Here is a 23,713-nt window from a genome sequence, read left to right as displayed (position 1 = left end):
AATGCGTAGGTTTTAGTCCCAGGTTATTAATTATATTGGATACATTATAACTACATTTAGAAAATAATAAATAAGTATTAAAATTTCTCAAAGTTCTAGCTCATTTGGTTAAATGGGATGTGCGTGCTATTATAAAATTTCCAATAATTGCTCAAATTTTGCGTGTATTTGTTTTTTTATAATTTTTTCCTAAGAAAATTATATGTAAGGATATATATTATTATCAAGAATATAATTTTAATGTGAACGGGTAAATAAAGAATCTAAAATTTGAATATTTTATTATTTTTTTCTATTTTCTACTTATTTGTATTTTTTTACAATTAAATAACACAAAATCTTCCATGACTGGCTGATTTTTCTTTCTAATACAATCTTTTATTTATTAATAGAAATAAAAGCACTAAAAAAGGGAGAGTTGTAAATAATTAATTTTGATGACTATTTTATTTTTAAGCTCAAGAACAACTACCTCGTTTGTAAAGGACGGGGTCAAATTCAACTTTTTGGAATATCAAATTTAAATTAGAAATCATATAAAAAAGATACAATTAAAATAAATATTATTAATAACTTACAAGAAAATCACTTATATTAAAATATTTTTATTCCTGATTAATATAAAAACAAATAATAAAAACTAAATGAGAAAAAAATAAAAAACTAAATACAGTAGGAACATCAGTAAAGGAAGACCAAGACAACTTAGCTAATAAATATTTAACAGTAATCTTAATTGTAACTACGGTCAAGAAAATATATCAAAACATTATTGTTTATGGTTAGTTTTAAAGATAAAAATAATACGAACTAAAGTTATTCTTTTTCTCAGTTTGGTTTGAATCATTTTATAATTTTTAACTCTAAATTTTTAATTAAGTATACAATCATTTTTTATGTTTTTTCACTAGTTAAAATATTTGTATGATGGTCTACACTTCTATTTCACAAATTTATTTAAAAAATAGGAAAGTTAAAGTTACTTTGCATTTTTTTTTTTGTAGAATATTAGTTGACAAATATCGCAAAAGAATAATTAGAATCATCATTTAGTATAAACAAATATTTTTTGGAAGATTAGATAAAATTACCGAGAAAAAGTTCAAATTATTTTTTAGTTTAAGTAAACAAATCGGGTGAATGAATATACAGGTTAAGGTAAATCAATGATAATTTTGTATATGAAAACCTAAGAGAACTGATTTAATGTCTAAATGTATAAAAGATGAGCCAATTATTTTATTATCCCCTTGTAATATTCAAATCTTATTACAAAGTTCAAGAACGAATTTATCATTAAGTTATATTATATACATATGCAAATATATAAAGCAAAACGTGATTATCTTAAATTTACAAAAGGTAAATCATATTATTGTTTTGATGGAGAAACCTAAATTTTCGTTTATCCTAAATAAATCCATGTCACGATATAGAGTTAAAAAGGCAAAAATGGTGTTGGAGGTGAAGTACTGTTACAGTTAGAAGCCAGTGATTCTTCACCATTTTCGCTTCAGTTCACTGTAAAACCTAACCAGCTGATAGTGAAATAGCAGGTACAGTGAAAGCAGTTTCTCACGTTTTTCTCTCTTTCCACACTCTAATTCTGCCCTATTCCTTTTCCCTCCCGCAATCAAACACACTTAAATTTCACCCTTCCAAAATGCGTGTTACCTTCCATATTCAAAACTCTTTTCTTCTTCCTCAACATTTCCAACCACATTTCTTTTGTTTCTCGCAGGTTTTAGGTTTCTATTGCACCATGCAATGCGTCGTGTTCCGTTTCTCGCTTTGACTTTCTTTTGCAGTTCCTTTGACCGTTAATTTCTTCCCTTTCCCTGTCGTCTACAGGTCTGGATTGTTAATTATGTTTTTCTTCTGCTGATATCTTCTCTGCTATTTGTTTCACGATTTAGTATCTCAAGGTTATTTAGCACTGTAGCTCAATTGCTCGTAAATATTATTTTGTATATATATTTTTTTTCGTGTTAAATGTCTTTGGAATTTAGTTGTGCTTTGCAATTTGTAGCCTGTGGCGGTTGGCAGATGATAAATGGCGCCGAATCCAAGAGTGATCGCGGCGTTTTCGGCAATGGCGAATCTCGGGATTCATGAATCAAAAGTGAAACCAGTGTTGAAGAAGCTGCTTAAATTGTATGATAAAAACTGGGAACTTATTGAAGAAGAGAGTTACAGGACTCTGGCTGATGCAATATTTGAGGAGGAAGAAAATAAGGTGTATTTTGGAATCATCTTGTTTATCCAGTATCTACATAATGGATCATTTGTTTACGCGACTAATCTATTGCTTGATATGGTTTGACAGTTGCTGGAGCCAGACCAGAATAACAAAAACAAGAAGGTTGCCGTACTAACTCTGGTTATTCTGTCTTGCTGAGTTTGTCTGCATTTGTTTCTCGCTCTTAATTATACCTATGGCTTCTGAAATGTGTTGTGGCTTTTCAAACATCCAGGATGAGGATGTGGACAACGAAGAAGCTCATATGCATGAGGAGCCTTTGCGACCTTTGAAGAGGTTGCGTTTGAGAGGCCAAGAGGGTCAATCTTCACGCCCTCTAACTAATCGTGGCCACATCTCAGCTGCCTTTCTGTTGAAAACTCCAAAATTGGAAGAAGGCACAGTGCCTGAAATTAGTTCCAGACTGCAGCCTCAAAGCAGTGCTGCATTATCTGATGGAAATGCAAGGAATGATGCTCCTCATGTTCCCTCACAAGATGCTATTGTCAACAGGGGAAAGCAACCTGTATCACCTCAGGTTACACCTAGAGGGGGAAGGTCTATGTCCGACCATACTTCCCTTGCAGAACCACTAAAAGAGTCAGCAGCTGAACCACGAGCTGCTCCGTTGGCCAATAACAAAATGCTTGTTCCATTTACTTTGATCAAGCCCAAGGATGAGCCTGTTGATGATTTTCCAGCTTGTGAGATTCCCCTTGCTGTGATTCCTCCTGGTATTCAACTTACTATGCCTTGATGTGAAGCTTCTTACTTTCTTTCCATTTTCTGTTGTTGTGAGATCTTGGTGATGACGTTTACTTCATTGTACACTTTCATTGAACCCAATGTGTAATACTGTACTTTGTTGGTAATTGTTATGCTTCAGAGCAAGTAGGTAGATTATTCTTAGTAAAATACGGGAAAACACTTTAATTCCTAGGGGCCTCAAAAGAAAATAAGTTAATGCTCAATTTTTGCTGAGCTGTGAAATAGTTTCAGCTGAATAGAACCTCATTGGTTTCTCTCCCTGAAATGTTGGCCCTGAGCCCACCACATGCTTTCATTTGCACATGCAGCAGACGAGTCTCGAATTGCATACAGTAAAACTTTTACTTTCGCTGAAAATCTTTCATAAGATCATCATGTTCATTGTTACTTCTTTATGTGGAAGATCCCGGGTTCCTTGTACCAAAGATTCAGAAATGCCCTTGTGTTTCAGTTAAACCAAAGAAATGTTACTTTTTGTGCCTTTATTTTGCTATTCTGTTTCTAACCTCACATTAAACTGTGTTGATGGGCTTTATTTTCATTTATTTCCGCTCAAAAGAACCATCAAGTGGAGGAGACTCTCTAATGGATGCAGCTGAAAAGCAAGATGACCACGATACTCTGGCATCACAATGCAACGATGAAAACGTTGAGCATGAATATATTATTTCTTCCTCAATTGAAGAACGAACTTCTCATGTAGATGTAGCATTGCCATCTATGGGAGAGGTAAATATTTCTCAAGAGCTGCTGCTCAGTTCTTGGAAACTGGTTTTTCAATTGCATAGGAATAATCAAATTGTAAAAATAATTTAGTATACATGTGTGCAATTATATACAACCACTCTGACCCTTATTTTTATCCTGGAATTATGGAGAGATGTGTGACTGCATTTGGAATTTGGAACTGATTCAAATGATAATTCACAGGAACAATGTGTAAAGATAACACAAACTGATGATATTTCAAAGGAATCCGAGACCAATGTCTCACCTAGCGTGAGAGGAAATAAAGATCCAGTCATTGAAAACGAAATCAGTGTCAGGTCTTCTTCAGCCTTGGCTGAACCTGAAGTTCCTAGTTCTATACGCTGCCCAAGTGGTCAAGACGATTCTGTACTAGCTTCCAAGAAGGTTAGGACTAATGGTCTCTTACAAAGTAATGGTGGGAAGGAGCCAGAGGATCCTATATCTACAAATTCAGGTACCTCAGTGGTTGTTCCAAAATGTGAGTTTACGACTGAAAATGATGCAAGGGCTATTCACGATGTTAATGACCTGGCAAAGGGTGAAGAAACAGTAAATATTTCATGGGTGAATAACACTACTAGTGATCTTCCGCCACCCTTTCACTACATACCCCAAAACCTTGTCTACCGAGATGCTTATGTTAATTTTTCTCTATCTCGTATTGGAAATGAGGATTGTTGCTCAACTTGTAAGGGAAATTGTGTATTGTCATCTAAACCATGTCGTTGTACAAATAAAACTGGGGGTGAATTTGCTTTTACGGCACATGGCCTACTAAAGGAAGCTTTCTTGGAAGAGTGTATTGCCATTAACCGTAATTCCAAAAATTATTTCTATTGCAAAGCCTGTCCATTCGAACAATCAAAGAATGATGATTGTTTGGAACCATGTAAAGGACACTTAAAGCAGAAGTTTATTAAAGAGTGCTGGAGCAAATGTGGCTGTGCAAAACATTGTGGCAATCGGGTTGTCCAGCGTGGAATAAGTTGCAAGTTGCAGGTGACTGTTTAAGTAATCTTTGCCACTGGTAAAAAAATGTATTGTCTTTGATGATGAAATCAATGAGGTGACATTATTTCATTTTTTATGTTCTCAAATTCATTTTTCCCAGATAGAAATTTATTTAGATAAGCCTTCCCGATTATGTGCTACTCAGGTGTTTTTAACTTCAGACGGAAAAGGGTGGGGTCTTCGTACCTTAGAGGATCTTCCAAAAGGCACCTTTGTATGTGAGTTTGTTGGGGAAATTTTAACTGTCACAGAGTTGCACGAGAGGAACATGAAAAATCCAAAAGGTGGGAAATATACATTTCCAGTTTTATTGGATGCAGATTGGGACTTAGGAGATGTGAAGGATAGGGAAGCTCTTTGTTTATATGCGGCATCATATGGAAATGTTGCTAGATTTATTAATCACAGGTATTTGGGTTTCTCATATTTCACCGGCGTCTTTTTCAGTTATTTATTAAAGTTTTAGTTATAGAGGCTTTTGTCCTTTTCTTATTATGTGTTTAAAATAATTATTTTAGTAAATTACACTAGCCCCACCCGAGGTTTCATGAAACTACACAAACATATCTGTGTTTTAAACACAAACTGATTGTTATGTTTTTCAAATATTTAAGGATTAGTGTAATATAAAAAAGGTGTTGGTGTAATGTTTTTTAAACAATGAAGGGACGTAAGAGAAGGGATAGAAACAAATGAGGTGTTGTGTAATATCACAAAATCACCCGGGTGATTATCTCTTATTAATGATTTTTAATAGAAGTAGTAAATGTTACTGTTTCATAAGTTTTGTTGAAATTAAGCTAAGTAGTTTGTTGCTTGGTTTGGTACATACAAACAACTTTTTCCTCAGCAAAAAAATCGTATTTACTGTGATTGTAATGGATTATTTTAGATTTTAGGTTATTAAAATCAATTGTGCAGCTATTGGAATTAATTTTATGATAAGTAAATTTTTTTAGTTTTTTCGTTTAAGGAAAACATTTTGTTTTGATTTTCAATTTTCACTTTCAATTATGAAAATTCATCCTGCTATTGAAGATTTGTATATAAAGTAATGAAAATAGTAAAATCACTGGGTTGATGGTTTGTTAACAATACACTTTCATGTGGCTGTGCAGACCTTGTACTCATTATATGTCTATTGTAAATCAGAAGATTTTTAATATTTCTACTTATTTTTGCAGATGCTTGGATGCAAATTTAATTCAGATCCCAGTTGAAGTCGAGTGCCCAACTCATCAGTACTATCATGTGAGAAGTTAGCAAACCCACCAATTCCATTTGCACTTTTTAATTACCTTTGTCAGCATTTGGGGAGAATGACTCTATAGAACACAACTATGATGGCTGATGTTTTTAATGTGTTCAAATGTGCAGTTTGCGTTCTTTGCAACCAGAAAAATAGCAGCACAGGAAGAACTCACTTGGGTTCGTGAGTTTGGTTCTTTAATATGTTTGGTGAATATATTGCTCGATTGCTGCAGTCTTTTTGTGTGGTTCGTACTAATTGGTCTGAGATATTAAGTACAACATATAAATTGGGAACAAAGGCTGAGATAATTTGAGTAATTCATTATCAAAATATAGGTTTTATTTGTTTCTGGTTACTAATTTAGTAATGCCACTATGTATACTACTAGGTAGTTTGGTTGGCAGGCCATTTGTTACCAAACATCATAGGTTATCATTTTTATGTAGTTTACTTCAAATTGTGTTATTAGTTAAAGGGTTTTTGTCTAGAAAAGCTTATGTGCATAGTGTATCTGCAGGATTATGGCATCAACTTTGATGATCACGATGAGTCTGTTGAGCTTTTCCAGTGCAGATGTGGCAGTAAATTCTGCAGGAATATTAAGCGATCACATAGTTAGTACATTCTCCCATTTCTGTGTAATTTGTGTAAATTTGTTTTTCTCACAACATAAAAATATATGACATGTTATTTCTTTTTTTTTTTTTGCTTTGTTTCATTGTTTTAAATTATGTATTCCAATTTTCACTTCCTAATTTATGAAATACAACACATCCACTCCTAAATTGGTCAGTGATTCCATTCAATGGATGCTATTCCTTTTTCTGCAAATCGATACGGATGGTGTCCTTTAATATGTAATCATTACAATAGTTTCTAAAAAATGAATAATTATTTCAAACATATCACCTAGAACTTCTATTAGTCAATTCAAGGTGATCTTTACTTGTGCTTTACTAACCCACTCGCCATTATGCATGATTGGAAGTTGGAAAGGTTCCGGTCATACTGAAGTTATTTTTGTTTTACATTTAATTTCTCTTGCTTTGTTTTAGAAATACATGTTGCCTTTTGAGTCTGTGCCAGCATATATTCCTCCTGGGGTTATTTGATCATATGGCCTATAGCCAAACTGCCCTAGCATTAAATAATTTGTAAAAATTTAAGACTTATGATCATACTCGTGCTCTGCTTGCTGGATGTTTCCTTTTTGCTATATTTTATATTCAAACACTGTTTGTCACTTACGATCCAATGCTTATGCTGAAGTGATCATAGTCATATTGGTGTTGTCTTCTGTGAATCCTAATTAAATTCCAATTTGCTTACTGTGCAAAATTGTCTATCTTGTGTGCTTTAAAGGGTGAGTTATATTTCGATGACTGGATTATGAGTCTAGGTGATTATAGGTAATTTATTGTGGTCATAATGCATATATAATAGTGATAAATAATGAGTTGACTTTGCTATATTTCCTTGTCTGGAAGAGTTTTGCGTCAGGACCTTTACAATTATTAGTCTGGTTGAGTGATGACGAGGATTCATGCGTTCAGAACAAATTTGAGCTTTGAACCAAGCTGAACAGTTGATGTTTTAACTGAGTTTAGTTATTGCAAAACAATGATTAGTTAGTAGGGTTGTCTACTGACTATATTTAAATAGTATGTTTGTTACTGATCTGAGTGCAGACATGGTGACAAATTTGACTTGTGACATGCCTAATACTCTTTAGTTTGGCTTATTTTATGAATAATAAGGTGAAACTTACGATATAAATTTTGGAATGACGGAGATATGGTGTTAGGTACCTGGGTTTGGAACCTAACAAGAACACACTCAGATGATAGAAAGAACAATGAAAGAATGAGTTTCTGTATTGATATTGAGAACAAAGTACACTGATAGCGCTAATGGAGGCCTAATCCCCCTCTTAGCCCTAACGGAGGCATAATCCCCCAATTCTGGCCAAAGTCCAGATTTACAAAATAATACTCAAAAACTCCTCTCTAACACTGAAATAGAACTCTATTTATACAAGACCTCCATCCCGCCTTTCCTAACTGCTCTCACCTTCATCCCGCCTTTCCTAACTACTCTCTCATTTCCTCATCCTTCTCTTCTCTTACCTTAGATCCTATCATTACACCCTGCTGCAAAACAACCTTGTCCACAAGGTTGGAACAATGAAATTTGAGCCCATGGCACTGTGATATAGTCTTATCACAGGAAGGGAACCCGCTGGCTACTACCTGCAACTTCCGGTCTGGAGGCTTGGGTGGTGGTCAAATTGAGAGATAAAATTTATGGGACCATTTTCGTGTCTACATTATTTCCTTGAAGGCGAGGAACTTCTTATCCTTCCCTGTAAAATAACTTCTTCTATCGTTCGGCTCTCTTCTCCCTATCGTTATACCGTTCGGCTCTCTTCTCCCTATCGTTATATCGTTCGGCTCTCTTCTCCCTATCGTTATACCGTTCGGCTCTCTTCTCCCTATCGTTATATCGTTCGGCTCTCTTCTCCCTATCTTTATACCGTTCGGCTCCTTCCCCTGCCTTCAACCGTTCGACTCGCGTTAACAACCCTGAACAGAGTTGCTGCAAGATCTTCCCTCCTAAACAGATCCGGCAAGTCGGACCAATTTGTTAGGTACCTGGGTTTGGAACCTAACAAGAACACACTCAGAAGATAGAAAGAACAATGAAAGAATGGGTTTTTGTATTGATATTGAGAACAAAGTACACTGATAGTGCTAATGGAGGCCTAATCCCCCTCCTAGCCCTAACGGAGGCATAATCCCCCTCTTGTGGCCAAAGTCCAGATTTACAAAATAATACTCAAAAACTCCCCTCTAACACTGAAATAGAACTCTATTTATACAAGACCTCCATCCCGCCTTTCCCAACTGCTCTCACCTCCATCCCGCCTTTCCTAACTACTCTCTCATTTCCTCTTCCTTCTCTCCTCTTACCTTAGATCCTATCATATGGGAAGCAAGAAACATAAAAAAAGCAATGAAGAATAACGAGGAAAAGAGGATGAGAACTTCTGTAGCAAACTTAAAGTGGGAATAAGAGTAGGAAAGATGAAGGAGATAAAGATAATATCGACAATATTGACATTTCTAATTATTAACCATCGGACATTGGAGGTTTACTGTGCATGTGACTGACCCTTAGTAATTTTAGGGACCAATTTGGATATTTACTTGTTAATTTTTCATTATTAGTGTTTGTGTTACATTTATATTCTTTTATAATTTAATCGTTATCATGATGTTACTAATTCGTATACGCTTTTGGATTGCAGGATCCATCAGATCGACAGTTGCATGATGACCATTTCTGCCAAACCGATTTTGTGTATAATGATGCAATTAATAGTAACCGAGTTCCAACCAACTGAATTAGTCATTTTTGTATACATTTCATTGTTTTTCTTGGAGGTTGGATAATAGTTACTATTCACTGGCTTCTGAAAACTGCAGTCATTGCCCAGAAAAAGTAAGAAAAGAAACAGCCTTTAGGCATTAATAATTTTGTCCAAGTTTATGTATGCTAAATGCATGACGGATTCAATGGTTACAGTAATACTTTTATATAGATCAATTTCATTTCATTGTTCTTGAATTCAGTGTATATTTTCATTAGTTTATGCATATTAGTTTTGTTTTTACTATACTCAATGTGGCATAGGAATTAAGATTTAAGACATTTAAATATTTATTTTTCTTTATACTCTTTGAAGCATTTTTTAATGACAAAATCATGACGAAGCATAGGTTTTAAAGTAGATAATATCTTTCAGGAGTGATTAATTCTAATGGTGTCACTTAACGTATTAAAGTTTTGACATTTTTATTATATCAAATAGTCTTACATTGTTTTGGAGTTGATGTCTAAGGTATTTTTATTTTTTATTTTATGAAGTGTCTTTAAGGATAAAATTTTAGAATAAGTTTGAAATTGAAATTTGATTTTTGGAAAATGATAGAGGTATGAAATTTGATTTTTGGAAGACGATAAAGGTATGAATATGTTATGAACTTTCAAATTTAAAAGACTTTTCTAATTTTAAAATATGTAAAAATGCATATCAGAAAGCTTAATATTGAAATATGAAACAGATGTGTTTTTAAAAAATTGATTTCGAAATATGTAAATAGCCCTATGAAAATTTATTTTGGTGGCATGTAACAAATGATTTTTGTGGAGTTTAGTTCTCCAATATGTAGTGTCTTTTGGAAGTAATAAAAAAAAGTATGATACTTATAGTCAACACACCTATGAAATTTTTGTTGGATCTCTCTCTTTTTTGTTCTCGGAATGAATCAGTAATTTTCCACAGCCGAATTTAAAGTTGAATGGAGAAGAATCACAAAACACACGGAGGATGATTCATAATTTCTCTGTATTAGTGGCAGTAAGAGTTCCAACTTGCAAGGGTCCTTCTTGTAGATCAATTCCGAGACTCAAGGCACAAAATTCAACTACTTGATTTCTATTGTTGAAGAATTTTTGGGTTGAAACTGGTACAGATAATGTGTCAATTACAGATAAGATGATCATGATCTTTTGTGAAAACCTGAAGAGTCAAAAGTACTGGAATCATTTAACTTGTGAATAACTTAATAGGTCTTAATATAATTTTATTTGCACATATTTTAAAAATGAAATGTAATAAACGGAAATTCAAATGTAAAATTACAATTAGAATAAATTATATATATATATACTTTGTTTATTTAAACTAATAAAGATTATTCTCATTAATGCACTCCTCAAATTTTCATTTTTTTAAGGAGTCATGAAAATAGCAAACATATATATAACCTAACATGTATTTTCATTAGTATATAATAAAATAAAACACCTTATATTCCTTAATGTGTTAAACATTGAAACTAGCCTGGGATGGTAATGGGCCGAACATAATTGCGAAGCCCAGGTCCATAGCGATTAAACCCTAGTCAGCATGCATATATAGAACAGAAAGAAGCAAGCTTAGGGTTTGTGTTGTTCAACCGAGACGCAACAATGTCGAAGAGAGGTTCGTATTGACAATCGAATGCATCGATTAATTATTCTTAAAATCGTTCATCGTGTGTTACTTAACCAATTTATGGCGTTTCAGGTCGCGGAGGATCGGCGGGGAACAAGTTTAGGATGTCACTGGGTCTGCCGGTGGCGGCGACGGTGAACTGCGCCGACAACACCGGCGCCAAGAACCTCTACATCATATCAGTGAAGGGGATCAAGGGGAGGTTGAACCGGTTGCCTTCTGCGTGTGTTGGAGACATGGTTATGGCCACTGTCAAGAAGGGAAAACCAGATCTCCGTAAGAAGGTGTTGCCGGCCGTCATCGTCCGTCAGCGCAAGCCGTGGCGCCGAAAGGACGGCGTTTACATGTACTTCGAAGGTATTGAACTTTCTCTCGCCTTTGATTGTTGCTATACTGTTAGGCTGATTTATTCGAATGATTTTTTATTTGGTTGTTTCTTCTATGCAGATAATGCCGGTGTTATCGTGAATCCGAAGGGTGAAATGAAAGGTATAAACTGTGAATTTTACTTCTCGAACTCCTTGATACTCCTTGGTTGCAATTTGAATTTCTTTGTTCTTTGAATGTGTTTAGGGTTTGTGATTGGATCTTTTTCCGTTTGTAGTCTCGTTATGCAGTGTTACTTGTTGGTTTTAATGTGTTTGATTGGGTGTCGCTTGTATTTCTAGGTTCTGCTATTACTGGACCAATTGGAAAGGAGTGTGCCGATCTCTGGCCCAGGATTGCAAGTGCTGCCAATGCCATTGTTTAAGTTGTGTTTCTAGTGTTTTTTTGATGTTTCTGTTTCTTGAATTGTTTTCTTAATTTATTTAGGTTAAGTTGCAGACAATGCGTCACATATAGTTTGACTTTGTTTTGATGGGAATTATTGATAGTTATAAGAGTTGTTTTTTTATTAGTCTTAATTTTTTTTCTTTACTATACTGTTTATTTTTTTGTTGAATTTGCTTTACTATACTTTTTCTGTCACTGTGAGTGCATGAATTTGTTGGTAGATTGAATGATGTTTAAATGAGAGGGATAACATGCTTTGTTCTGCACGGTTAGACTGATTGCATTGCCGTCATTTGGAATGAATTTGTTAGGATTAAATTTTCTTATCGTGTAGTACGTGTCGGATGGTCCTTTGGGAGTATTGTGATAAATTTTAAGTTTATGCTAAGCACGGATCCTAATAATGAAAAACATGAATGTCTAGTTTACTCACCGTGTGTTAAATCATAAAAATTCTGATTGGATTCTACCCGCTATATTCCTCTGCGGCTGCTTGAGCCTTCGGTCGTTTAGTTCCTGTAAAATTGCTTACTTTCATTATAAGGCTTTTTTGTTTTTTAGGAGTTAATAAGAATTTATTGTTGGGGTTAACAATTCATTTTACAGGACCGTGCAACATTAATAATGTATTTTTTGAACGTAGAGTAGATAATCGCAGCAGTTTCTTCAGTTCAATTTGGATACTTAGAAGATGAATTTGAGGATGTGCTCCTGTAAAAAGTTCTATGAAGTTTTTGCTTTATGATGAACTGTTTTACAAGAGTTTTGGAAAGATTTATGTGAACATAGTTTTCCATTTCTACTATTTTCTTAGGAAAAAAGATTATAATCTATTTTTCCTAAATGGTTGATATTAACGTACTTATTCTTTGATAAGCCGCCTTTAAGAATTTAAATTATTTCATGAAAAGAATTTACTTCGATGTTTTTCAGATTAGACCAGATCCAATTGAAGATTGTGTATTTATAATTTTGTTACATTAATATATATTGCTTTATTTTGTATTTTCATGATTAATTAATTGAGGTAAAAATGTTCAATTAAATATATATAATTTTATGAAAGTAGTATTAAAATATTAATGAACCATTAATTTTTGAATGATTTTTTTTAAGGAAAAATTATTTATTTTATCAAATGATAAAAGTATCTACTTAAAATATATTTAAAAAAAAATACTATTTGACGTAAACGTTTTTTTTATGATTTAGACACCAAATGATTTACTCCACAACTTTTTTAATGAGCCATATTTCTTGGGTATAACATGAAATCTATGGAGGAGTTTTAATTGATCTTAATAGTCTACTCTTGTTGTTCTACCTGTGCAATCTGTCTTAATATTACCTGCGAAAAGGTTGAGAGTTCCTGTATCGTAGAAAGTAGGCTTTGATTTGTGTATAGTTTGGGATGTCGACTCCAGGTCCTTTTTTAATTTTTGGGAAAATAGCATTTTCAAATTACTCAGAAAATGAAAATAAATATAAGTAAATATTTATATATAGTTGTAGGATGGCTGTATAAAATATGAAGGCATATTTTATTCGTACCTTTACATCACTTAAATAAGCAATGACATTATCTGTCCCTCAAATCAAACTGAGATCTTTCCCATCTATACCACAAATTTAAATTTTTGAGACATAAATTCATAAAGGATGAATGGATAACCAGGAGAAATTGAATCGAAATTGACAAGACCTTCGTTTTGGGCAGTTCAATCCTACCTTATTGGTGGACTTTATTTCATTTACATCATTGCATGAAAGAAAGTTTAAGACAGCGTTCTGAAACCATGCTTAGAGCACTAGAGGAATTGCCAAACCATGCGCAAAAGACTGTAAATCATAAATGATGCACACTGCAAGTACTGGTAGGTAGCTATACTCGTATAGAAGACTCTTGAGAAAAGTGCTTGAGCACTTCATTGATGTTACACCACTACACCGCATATTTTCAATCCATTCCACCCTGGGACCATTATTAATCTTTGAAAAGGCAAAAGACTAAAGTTTTATCACTTGTTGCAGAGTCCATGACGATCACGCTCTTCACTTCCCACAAATAAAAACTTGACACCTTATTCTCGGTTCCCTCCTTGTGAGGTCCACACTCGATAACCTACCTTTCATAATGCATTCATTAGTCCGATTCCTCATGATGCATTTCTAATAGCAACACATGTTCTCACTTGATCTTAAATGTGAAGCTTGCTGGCATATCTGGCAGAATGAAAATGTCACAGTTTTATACCCCTCAAAGAACTCAGTTCTTGAAGCTCCAATTCATAGCAAAAATGAGAGTTAGCCCTTTAGTCACACTTGGTAATGTCCCAAGAAAGAGGCTACCTGGTCGTGGTGGCACTTCATCAAGAGTTCTCAGACAGCTGATTTGCAAGTTGAAGCATAGCTGGAAGAAAAGTACTGGATGGCATAAGAGAGGTCCACAGTATAGCTATGATTTTCGCAGTTATTGCCTCAACTTCAGTGATGGCCCTTCAAACGATCATATCCATACGCCTTCTCCTCTTGGCTGATCATATATCATTTCTTTATAATCTTCCCCTTTCCTCATTTTTATGATCAAAAGTTTACATTAAAAATGGGTCCAGGCGTTCATCACATCTATGGTTTCATGATTCAAAGAACGTTTTCAAAACTACTTGTACATTAGTATTACCCACTAAGGTTATAATCATCCACAGTGAACTTTGAAGTTACATTTTCTAAGATGACTAATAAGTTTTTCACAGCTTATTCTCATTCCAATATACTCATACTTTGCATATTGCTTAATTGTGAACTTGCTTTGGTCATTTGTCATTCAATATTTTGTTCTGATGAGTAGAGCTCTGGAGTTAAAGTTTGGAATAAGGCACGTCATGTGATTTTTAATGTTGTTGAGTTTGTGCAACTGTGATTACAGACTTGTATCCTGTGTTTTAATGATAATTTACCACCCTCTTCTCTTCTTTTGGGATTTGTTGAAATTTCATTTTACAGTGGTGAAGGTCTCATTACAAGTGGGTCACTTGGATGAGCTGTTCTCTTAATTATCCTTTTTTAGTTCAATTTCCCTTTCCCTGTTCACTTGGATGTGGAAACATAATGCTAAGAAAATAAAAATCCTCTACCCCATATCAGTACCTCGTTTATTTTTCAACAAAAAAAAGGTACAAAAGTTGTCAAAATTGTTCCCCCTAGCTGGAACATGCAGAATATTATGCAGCTTACTTTGTTTCCCTTCTGGCCCCCATTAATCCTTTTGTTAAATAACCAAAATTAGCGACTTAATCAATTGCTAAAATACATGTATGTCACTGCCATATGGGAATCCAAAGATTACAGGACCTATAAACATCTTTTCAAACAGAATGAGGATTCAGAATATTGTCCATGGCAATGATAAAAAGAGTAATTTTTATTATTGTTCAAAACATAAGACTCTATCTTTTTGGCAGATAGGCTAGTAGGTCATTATTATGGATTAATCCTTAATGAAATTTTAAGCTCAAATAAGATGGGTAATCTCCTTTTCAGCAAGATTTATTTCATATTCAAAATAATAATAACAACAACTGATAGAATAATAAACTCTGTAGTCCATACACATAGTTCATATAACATTTTAAACGTAACTAAATTTTGGAGTATTATGTTTAAGTATCTGTATAGTTTTTTCATCAATACTATGACATAATTGATCAACAAGTTTGCTCTAAATAAGTATTCGACAGTTAAATTTCTGAATTCATGATTGAAAAAAAACTTCTGTTCAAAGAAACTAATCCTCTAAGCGATTTTTCCTGTTTCAAAAGATTAATCCTAAGTTTCTGTTAGAAAAATGCAGTTTTATCATCTTTATGCAAAAGTACTCATTCAAATTTTTTGTAACCTTTTCTCATATCTAAGAAGACAGCCAAACCTTTCTATGCGGTGGACTAATTCATATATCTGTTTATATGGCTTAGGAGAACTGAAAAAATAAAACTCTTAAAAAATATCTTAATCATAATATCAATCATAGCACTTCATTGTCTTTCCAAAAATAAGGTGCCCGTGATGTGTGGCAAAGATGATGGACTGGCCCAAAATTCTTAAAGTGTGAGTAAAAGTTAGCCGAAAGTAGTTTTCTTCCAACCTGGAATATGGATTAACAAACACATCAAATAATTAAATCCTTACTAATAAGTGAGGTGCAACAAGGTAGTATGATTAAATCTTCTACTTGAAGTTCCCTATTTGCGGCATAAGTAAGGTTGAATTTTATGTACAAACCTGTATATCCATGTTTTGATACATATAAAAACATTGATGTATTTATTTTCTTTACATTCAGATTATGTATTTAGTAACTTTGGTGAATAAGTATACTGAGGAAGATACGGTTCTTGCAAAATTCCTTATCTCAAACTAAGGATTGACATCTAAACCAATTAATGATTAGCAAACGCAACCAATAAAGTGGAACGAAATAATAAGACTCACATGCAGGACATTCAATGCAGTGCTATTGGAGTTAATGCTAGTAATTATGAATCACTAAAATAGTTGTCAATTTTCCAACTGCAAAAAGTACTACTTTTGAGTCCTGACCACAAACTTTGAATTACTAAGCAATCCAAAATACTACTTCTACTGTTGTTTTAAAAGCTCAAATAAACTCTGTATTTTACATTTGCCAGTAAAGTTATAGGCAAAGGATGATTTTTCTCTACAATTTCACATACCCTTAAAAGGACATGTATATTAAACTATAATGTTGAACAATTCACACTGTCTTTATGTAAATTTTACATCATCTGTCAAATTTCTACACACAAAATCAAAAGGTGTATTAATGTGTTGGACAAGAGCATCACCTAGCTAATATATCTCACCGTGTCCCACACTCCATTTCACGCCTATATGTATTTTCTTTACTCAGTTTCCTTTTCACTGAATTCTTACATCCCTCTCTGTCTCTTGTGTGCAAATGGCCAAGTGTCTGGCACTCTCTCTGATCATATTAGGCCTCTTCATTGGGTTGGTGAGTCCACAATGGAACATACTGAACCTAGGATGGGGGAAAAGGGTTGAGGAAGTGAATCCAGAATGGAACATACTGAACCATATATTGAGAGAGAAAGTGGTTGGAGACAACTTGAAGAACTACTGTGAGAGTTGGAGGATCAATGTTGAACTAAACAACATTAGAGGGTTCAGTGTTGTGCCTCAAGAATGTGTGGAGCACGTGAAGAAGTACATGACTTCATCTCAGTACAAAGCTGACTCTATGAGGGCAGTGGAGGAGATTAGGCTCTATCTCAGTGGGTGCTGCACTTCGAAAGGTGATGGCAAAGATTCCTGGATTTTTGATATTGATGAGACCCTTTTGTCCACAATTCCTTATTATAAGAAGCATGGTTTTGGGTAAGTGACTAACACTTCTAAGCCTTTTGTTTTTATTATATATATACATAGTGCACACACATGTGATTAACTTTTGGTGTTACTCTAATCTGGTATAATCATGGGAACCGTTCAGATTTCAAACATTAACTAGTTTATAGTAACCATGATGACTATGACTAGGTGTCAACAATGCACTCAGAACATTGAATTAATCTCGTGAAAAAGCTGATATTGTTGTTTAATGTTTATTGGAATCATGTCTGGGCTACATTTTTTCATCAGATTTGTTACTTAAAATGTTGTCATGCTGTCTCTTGAGTAGATTCAGTTGCTGCTGTTTTTGTCCAAGGGTGCAAAACTGGTTCATGTCATTAATGGTTAAGATGTGGTGGAATCAATTCAGTTTTGTGGTTCAATTTGTTTATTTTGTGTTGTGTCTTTTACCAAGGAAGTGCAATCTGTGATGCGTCATACAGTGACGTGTGTAAGTCACTCCATACATTCTTTTATTTCCACTGACGAAAGTTCTCAAAGTTGTTCCTAGAATTTGGCCAAAATTCCGTCTTTGTTAAGATTCTTCAAAGAAAGAAAGGTGAATTAGGTTACTAGCTAATCTGACGTAGCCAAAAGAACAAATCTACTTCAATTTGAATGGAAAAAGGTGTAAAAAGTTGGTATCTAGTTTTGAAATACATGAAATGAAATCAAGAGTTGCACATAATTGGTTAATGTTTGGATTCAAGATTATATTGTTTGAGTTTGTTCTGTAACGATATCATTATCTAATCAGACTTTACTTACTTCTTAATCTTGTTAGATTAGTTTAAGGCAAAGCTTTGAAATGCAGAGTGAATGATGTCTAATGGACAATTTTCTTTTGAAGTTGTTGATTATTAAATCCATTGTGTTAGTTGTTGATTATTATTAACATTAAAATATATTAGGGGAGAAAAGTTGAATTTAACATCTTTAGAAGCATGGATGAAGCAAAGCAAGGCACCAGCTCTTGATCACACATTGGAGCTCTTTCATGAAATAAAGAACAGAGGCTTCAAAATCTTTCTGGTTTCTTCAAGAAAGGAAAGCCTTAGATCTGCCACAGTAGACAACCTAGTCAATGTTGGGTACCATGGTTGGACTACTCTTAAATTGAGGTAATTAATTCATTATTTTCACTCTATATTTACTCATGAAATTAATCTCCTAATAACGATAATTTATAAAGTCAATTTGAAATTATATTTCTTATTAATTTTTATACAACTTTTAATATAAAGTAATATTATTATTTTTTGTTTAATTAATAGTTGGTTTCAATATTTAAGTCTATTGTTCACGTTTCCTATATTTAGGTCTATGATTTATTTTATACTCTATAATTTTTTTTACTCAATTAAGTATCAATAATTTTTAAATAGAATCGATATAATCTCTTTTCTTAAATTGACATGTTATTTTTGTTTGAAAAGTATCATGGGTCTAAAATAAGAGATTTTAATATAAAACATGATTTTGACATGTGTTGTGTTAACATCAATTTAGTGAAAATGATTACATTGACTATTTAAAATATATTATAATTAAATTGAGTGAAAAAAATACATAAAATCAAAATGAATCATAAAGGTATAATAAATTATTAAGTAAGTTTATTTTCATTTTATAAATGTTAATAAATATTTTAGGAATGTTCTTAATTGTTTAATTTAATTCTATGCTTACCTTAACATGGTGAAATGGATTATCCCTAAGAAAATTGAATAACTTGGCAGGGGTTTTGATGATGAATTGGTGGAAGTAAAAAAGTACAATTCTAAGGTGAGACAAGAATTGGTTGACGAGGGTTATCGCATATGGGGCATTGTTGGAGATCAATGGAGCACTTTTGATGGACTTCCTATCCCAAACAGAACATTCAAATTACCAAATTCCATTTACTACAAAGCATAAATTTCTTACTCTCTACCACTTATATATAAAAAAGCTTTTACCTTTATCACCATCACCACAAGCTTTTGTCCCTTCATCTATGTCAAAGGTTTATCAAATGGAACTCTTCTTACTCCATTGTGAAACAAAAAAACATGTGGGAAAAGAAAAAAAGCTATTTATTAAAAAGGGTCATGCTAGCTTTAAAGAATTCTATTTTCTACTTTTCTTCTTCACTAGGAATAGATGCTATGTAAAATACATAAAAGCAACTTTCAAGTGTTGATGACATGGTTTTCAATATGTTTTTGAACATCTAATATTTATAGATTTCATTGATCACTACTTATTGTAAAACAAATTGATTGATTGGTTTTAGTGTGGTGTTGACTTTCAATTATGTTGTTTAAAGTGGGTATTTGATACTTTGAAATAATCATAACAATTTTAATTGGGTTGTAAAACGGATTAACGTAATAATTAAGGTTAATACTAAAATGTGGAAATAATGTGGTCCCATGGCCCAAATCCTTTTCATTTTCTCAAGTTGCTTGTTTTCTAGCTGTATTAATATCAAATGAGACTCTCTTTCACACATGATTTATAAGAAGACAAAAAAAAGTGTAAGGTGGAGGAGGGTCTTGATAATGACAACACATAATCCAATTATTATTATGTTCCAACATTTTACTTTTCTTTCATTTCAATTTTATCTTTTCTTTTGCAAATTTAACTATTTATTTGGTTTGCTCTCATTTTAAGTTTTAATTTCCATCTAAAAAAAATTATATTTAATTTTTACTCGTACATAAATGTTAAGTTTTGATATTCTTTGCTAGTATCACATAAGGTTTTTTGATGATGTAATTTTGTTATAAAAACCTTTTAGTGACACATTATTTAAAAATTAACCAAAGTTTTCCACTTGCATGAATTTTGTGAACATTATTTAAAAATTAAGATCATATCCAATATAATTTTTTCACAAGATACTGTTACGATGTGATGATGTCATAGACATCGTAGTCGTCATTATTACTATTGTTTCTTTTTAAAGTTGTTTTTACATGTTTTACTATGATATTAAAGTGTTACACTTTCGTTAGCACTTCAATTTTTTATTATTAAAAAAAATTAATTATTACATTTTAAATACTAATTTAATTTTATTATAATTACATGAGAAAAGTTATAAAATAAACTAATATTAATTTAATGGGATTGTGATGAAATGAAAAATAATATTATAAAAATAAATTAAATATTACAACTACTTTTAATATTATTAAACCCAATAAATAATATTTTTTCATGAATAATTTTTTTTATTATGATTCTTAATTTATTTTATAATGACACACTTGAAATACTTATTGTTTTTTCACATTTGGTGGTTTAAATACGTATTGGTGTCCATATTAAAAAAACTTATTGTTAAGACTCATAATCTTACTCAAGTCTTAATTTTAATACTCACTGCCTTTAATAGAAGTTTATCTCATTTAAGTCTTAACTAACAATTTTCTAGAGTTAAATATATTTTCATTCTCAAATTATTTAAAAATATATTATTTTGTCTCTAAATTAATTATATATCTATTTTATTTTATATTTTACTATAAAAGTAAAATAATCAAATTATTATTACTATTATGATTATTATTATTATGAAATTAAATATAAATAATTTTTATAACTTAGTCTTTATTTATTTTATAGGTATTTTCATAATTAAAGAAAATGGTTAAGTTTAAAAAATGGTTAATTGAAAAAAGAAATAGTTACACTTAAAAAAAATGTGAACACAAAAATGAGAATTCTCTTTATATATAAATATGGAAGAAATTCACATAAAATACTTTTATTGAGTAAATATTTTATTGAGTAAATATTGCCTATAATATAACATCACAATTCATAATATTGAAAGCAGATAATCCGAGTATAAATAAAATATACAAATATACTCGTAATAAAATATAAGACTTTAAACATATTATATTTCTATACCAAAACTAACTACTTATACTCTTAAAACACATCCTTAACTCTATCTCTCCGACTCCTCATCTTTTACCGATGCCTCTATACCTGTAACTTTATTTGCTCATACTGATAAGATGATAATTGCAAAAGAAAGAGATAAACACATACGAAATAAACAACACAAGAGGGGTAAGCTAATTTACAAAAGAAACATACATATAGCAAGTAAAAAAAATTCATAACAAAGTCATACTCAAATAAACAAATTTCATAACAAAGCACACTCAAATAAACAAATTTCATAACAAAGTCACACTCAAATAGTCACAATGGAATCCAACACACAATTAAATACTATATATAGTCAATTATCTGGATACACACATTTAATGTCAGAATCAGTAAAGACATACACTTTTGGTGACCTTTATTGTTTTACATAACCATTGTCAATGAGTTTCATCCTACCACTCACAAGGTTAATCTCATTCCCGTCTGAGGCTGTTATTCTGTCTTCAAACTAGAATTCCCTCATACTTTCACCCTATAAATCATTTTACATTACTCGACATGAGTGTGAATGATTATTAAAGTGTCAAAATATCTCATTTTATCACCATAGAATCTTCCTATGAGATTCGTGGAATTATGTCAAACACAAACTTTCCTCCATAAACATGATTCCATAACCATTAAAAGGTCCATCATCGTCACAATTTCATCCATCATTATATATGTATATTAATCAATACACACACATATGTAAAAAAAAACATTATGAAGTTTAGAAAATATCGTCCAATGCCAGTCAAACTAAGGAGTCCCTAAAAGAGTAGCACCCTACACAACTTAGCTGGAGAAGCCATTAGAAGAGTGTGGCCTAATGCCAACTACGTGGTGCCCAACACAATTAAGCCAACAAAGTCACTGTATAAGAGTGATGCCCAATGCAACTAAACTAGAGAAGCCACTTGAGTGGTGCCCAACAATATTAGTAGCGTCCAACAACATCTCATAGTTTATCATTCATATGATATTTCAATGCACAAACCTAAATTTTGCAGTTGAACCATAATACAACAACATACCATTCATGAAAAATTCATAACTCAAACGCAGAAATCATGTGGTTTCTCATAGTGTTAACATACCACACGTGTTATTTATAGTTCCAAATATCAAATTCAATCATCAAAACTCTATCAATCATATCAACTAAGTCATAATAACACAAATTCATAATATACAAAATCATTTTCAAGCAAACAATTAAAATAAAAAATTCTTAGCTTTCCTAAGATGTGAAACTAGCTTTAAACAATTAAAACATCAAAACACTTTTCACACCTCAAGATATTCTATTTACACATAAAAACATCACAAAACTATCACGATATACAATTATGATAATTGATCAGATAATCATATTTATAATTCAAGTATTATGCAATTAATAAAAATCCAAATGCGAGAAAAAAAAAACTAAAGAGTGGATAAAGACAAAAAAAAAAATTATAACTAAAAATCATCCATGTTAAACATAAAAACTACATGTTATTTTTATGTGATTATTGTGGTATATATAATTCTAAAATTTCCCCTATATTTATTAATAAATTACATATTCATGGTTACATACTAGAATAAAAGTTTATTAAGTGTGCATTAAACAAACTCATTTAAAGATATGTTTAATTGCTTTTTAATATATAACTTTTAAAGCAAGAAAACAAACTTTGAAAGATAAACATTAATTTATATAAGTTAAAAAAATTTAAAACTAAGATTTAATATTTTTATTTGTCCTATATATTTATTATAATATAATCAATTTTTAATTAATGATCATAATTAATATTTACCTTTAAAAACATCTTTAATTATTTTAAAAAACTTAAATATACTTTTTATCCCATCCGTGTTTTTATTTTACTTTTTTGAAAAGTAATTTTACATTAATCTTTATATAATAAATATTTTAATTTTTATCTTTATTTAAATATTTTTTGGGCTGTTTTAATTCCTAAATCTGGTATCGTTATTTTTACTTTTAAACTCTCTTCTAAGATATATGAAAAAAAAATAATTTAGAGACCTAAACATTTTTTAAAAAATAATAACGAATATTATTTTAAATGATTATTTCACCTTTCACAAAACATACATACGAAACTAAGAATAAAAATAAAAATTTTAACCTTTTGGAAGCACTAAAATTTAAAGAAATTTCGAGCCAAAAACTAAGCTCAAACTTTGCTACTTTACGAAAATTAATGATATATTAATTTTTCAATTTGAATAAGTTGTTATTGACAATACCGGACAAGGTAATTTCAAATGCATAAATTAAATACATGTTATTATATTATATTTTAAAATATTAATATATCTTAACAAATATTATAGTAAAAAATCTTATAATATAAAAATGACTTTGGCACTATAAAGCAATTATGAATTTGGTTTTGGCTTTTGAGGAAAATGAAAGAAATTTTGGTAATAATAGGGTACAAACCAAATAACCTGAACCTGACATGTACACCGTTAGATA

The 23,713-nt window shown here is 31.8% G+C and overlaps 3 protein-coding genes across 5 annotated transcripts; all 3 read left to right on the top strand.

Annotated features, from left to right (window-relative positions):
• Positions 1–1,445: 1,445 nt before the first annotated feature.
• On the top strand, positions 1,446–9,636 carry LOC108323268 (probable inactive histone-lysine N-methyltransferase SUVR2). 3 transcript variants are annotated; one of them, XM_017555674.2, is made up of 12 exons: positions 1,446–1,556; positions 1,742–1,851; positions 2,030–2,236; positions 2,327–2,362; positions 2,475–2,973; positions 3,567–3,736; positions 3,938–4,756; positions 4,914–5,176; positions 5,953–6,019; positions 6,146–6,264; positions 6,538–6,634; positions 9,328–9,636. In XM_017555674.2, exons 3-12 carry the CDS (start codon positions 2,054–2,056, stop codon positions 9,421–9,423), a joined length of 2,349 nt encoding a protein of 782 aa, XP_017411163.1. In that variant the 5' UTR covers positions 1,446–1,556; positions 1,742–1,851; positions 2,030–2,053; the 3' UTR covers positions 9,424–9,636. The 3 variants fall into 3 exon arrangements, with proteins under 3 accessions (XP_017411163.1, XP_017411164.1, XP_017411165.1); XM_017555675.2 differs by lacking the exon at positions 1,446–1,556 and having other exon boundaries at positions 1,568–1,851; positions 6,146–6,226; XM_017555676.2 differs by lacking the exon at positions 1,446–1,556 and having other exon boundaries at positions 1,569–1,851; positions 6,146–6,196.
• Positions 9,637–10,926: 1,290 nt separating this feature from the next.
• Positions 10,927–11,984, top strand: LOC108323239 (60S ribosomal protein L23). The gene is made up of 4 exons (XM_017555629.2): positions 10,927–11,067; positions 11,152–11,436; positions 11,527–11,568; positions 11,748–11,984. Exons 1-4 carry the CDS (start codon positions 11,055–11,057, stop codon positions 11,828–11,830), a joined length of 423 nt encoding a protein of 140 aa, XP_017411118.1. The 5' UTR covers positions 10,927–11,054; the 3' UTR covers positions 11,831–11,984.
• A 4,696-nt stretch (positions 11,985–16,680) lies between these two features.
• On the top strand, positions 16,681–19,332 carry LOC108323247 (acid phosphatase 1). Its single transcript, XM_017555640.2, has 3 exons — positions 16,681–17,265; positions 18,192–18,401; positions 19,020–19,332. Exons 1-3 carry the CDS (start codon positions 16,829–16,831, stop codon positions 19,195–19,197), a joined length of 825 nt encoding a protein of 274 aa, XP_017411129.1. The 5' UTR covers positions 16,681–16,828; the 3' UTR covers positions 19,198–19,332.
• The last annotated feature ends 4,381 nt before the right edge of the window (positions 19,333–23,713 follow it).

This window comes from Vigna angularis, chromosome 2, assembly GCF_016808095.1.
Source record: "Vigna angularis cultivar LongXiaoDou No.4 chromosome 2, ASM1680809v1, whole genome shotgun sequence".
In the NCBI taxonomy this organism is placed as follows: domain Eukaryota; kingdom Viridiplantae; phylum Streptophyta; class Magnoliopsida; order Fabales; family Fabaceae; genus Vigna; species Vigna angularis.
The sequence above is the reverse complement of the archived record's forward strand: the minus strand, read 5'-3'. Positions and strand labels throughout refer to the sequence as shown.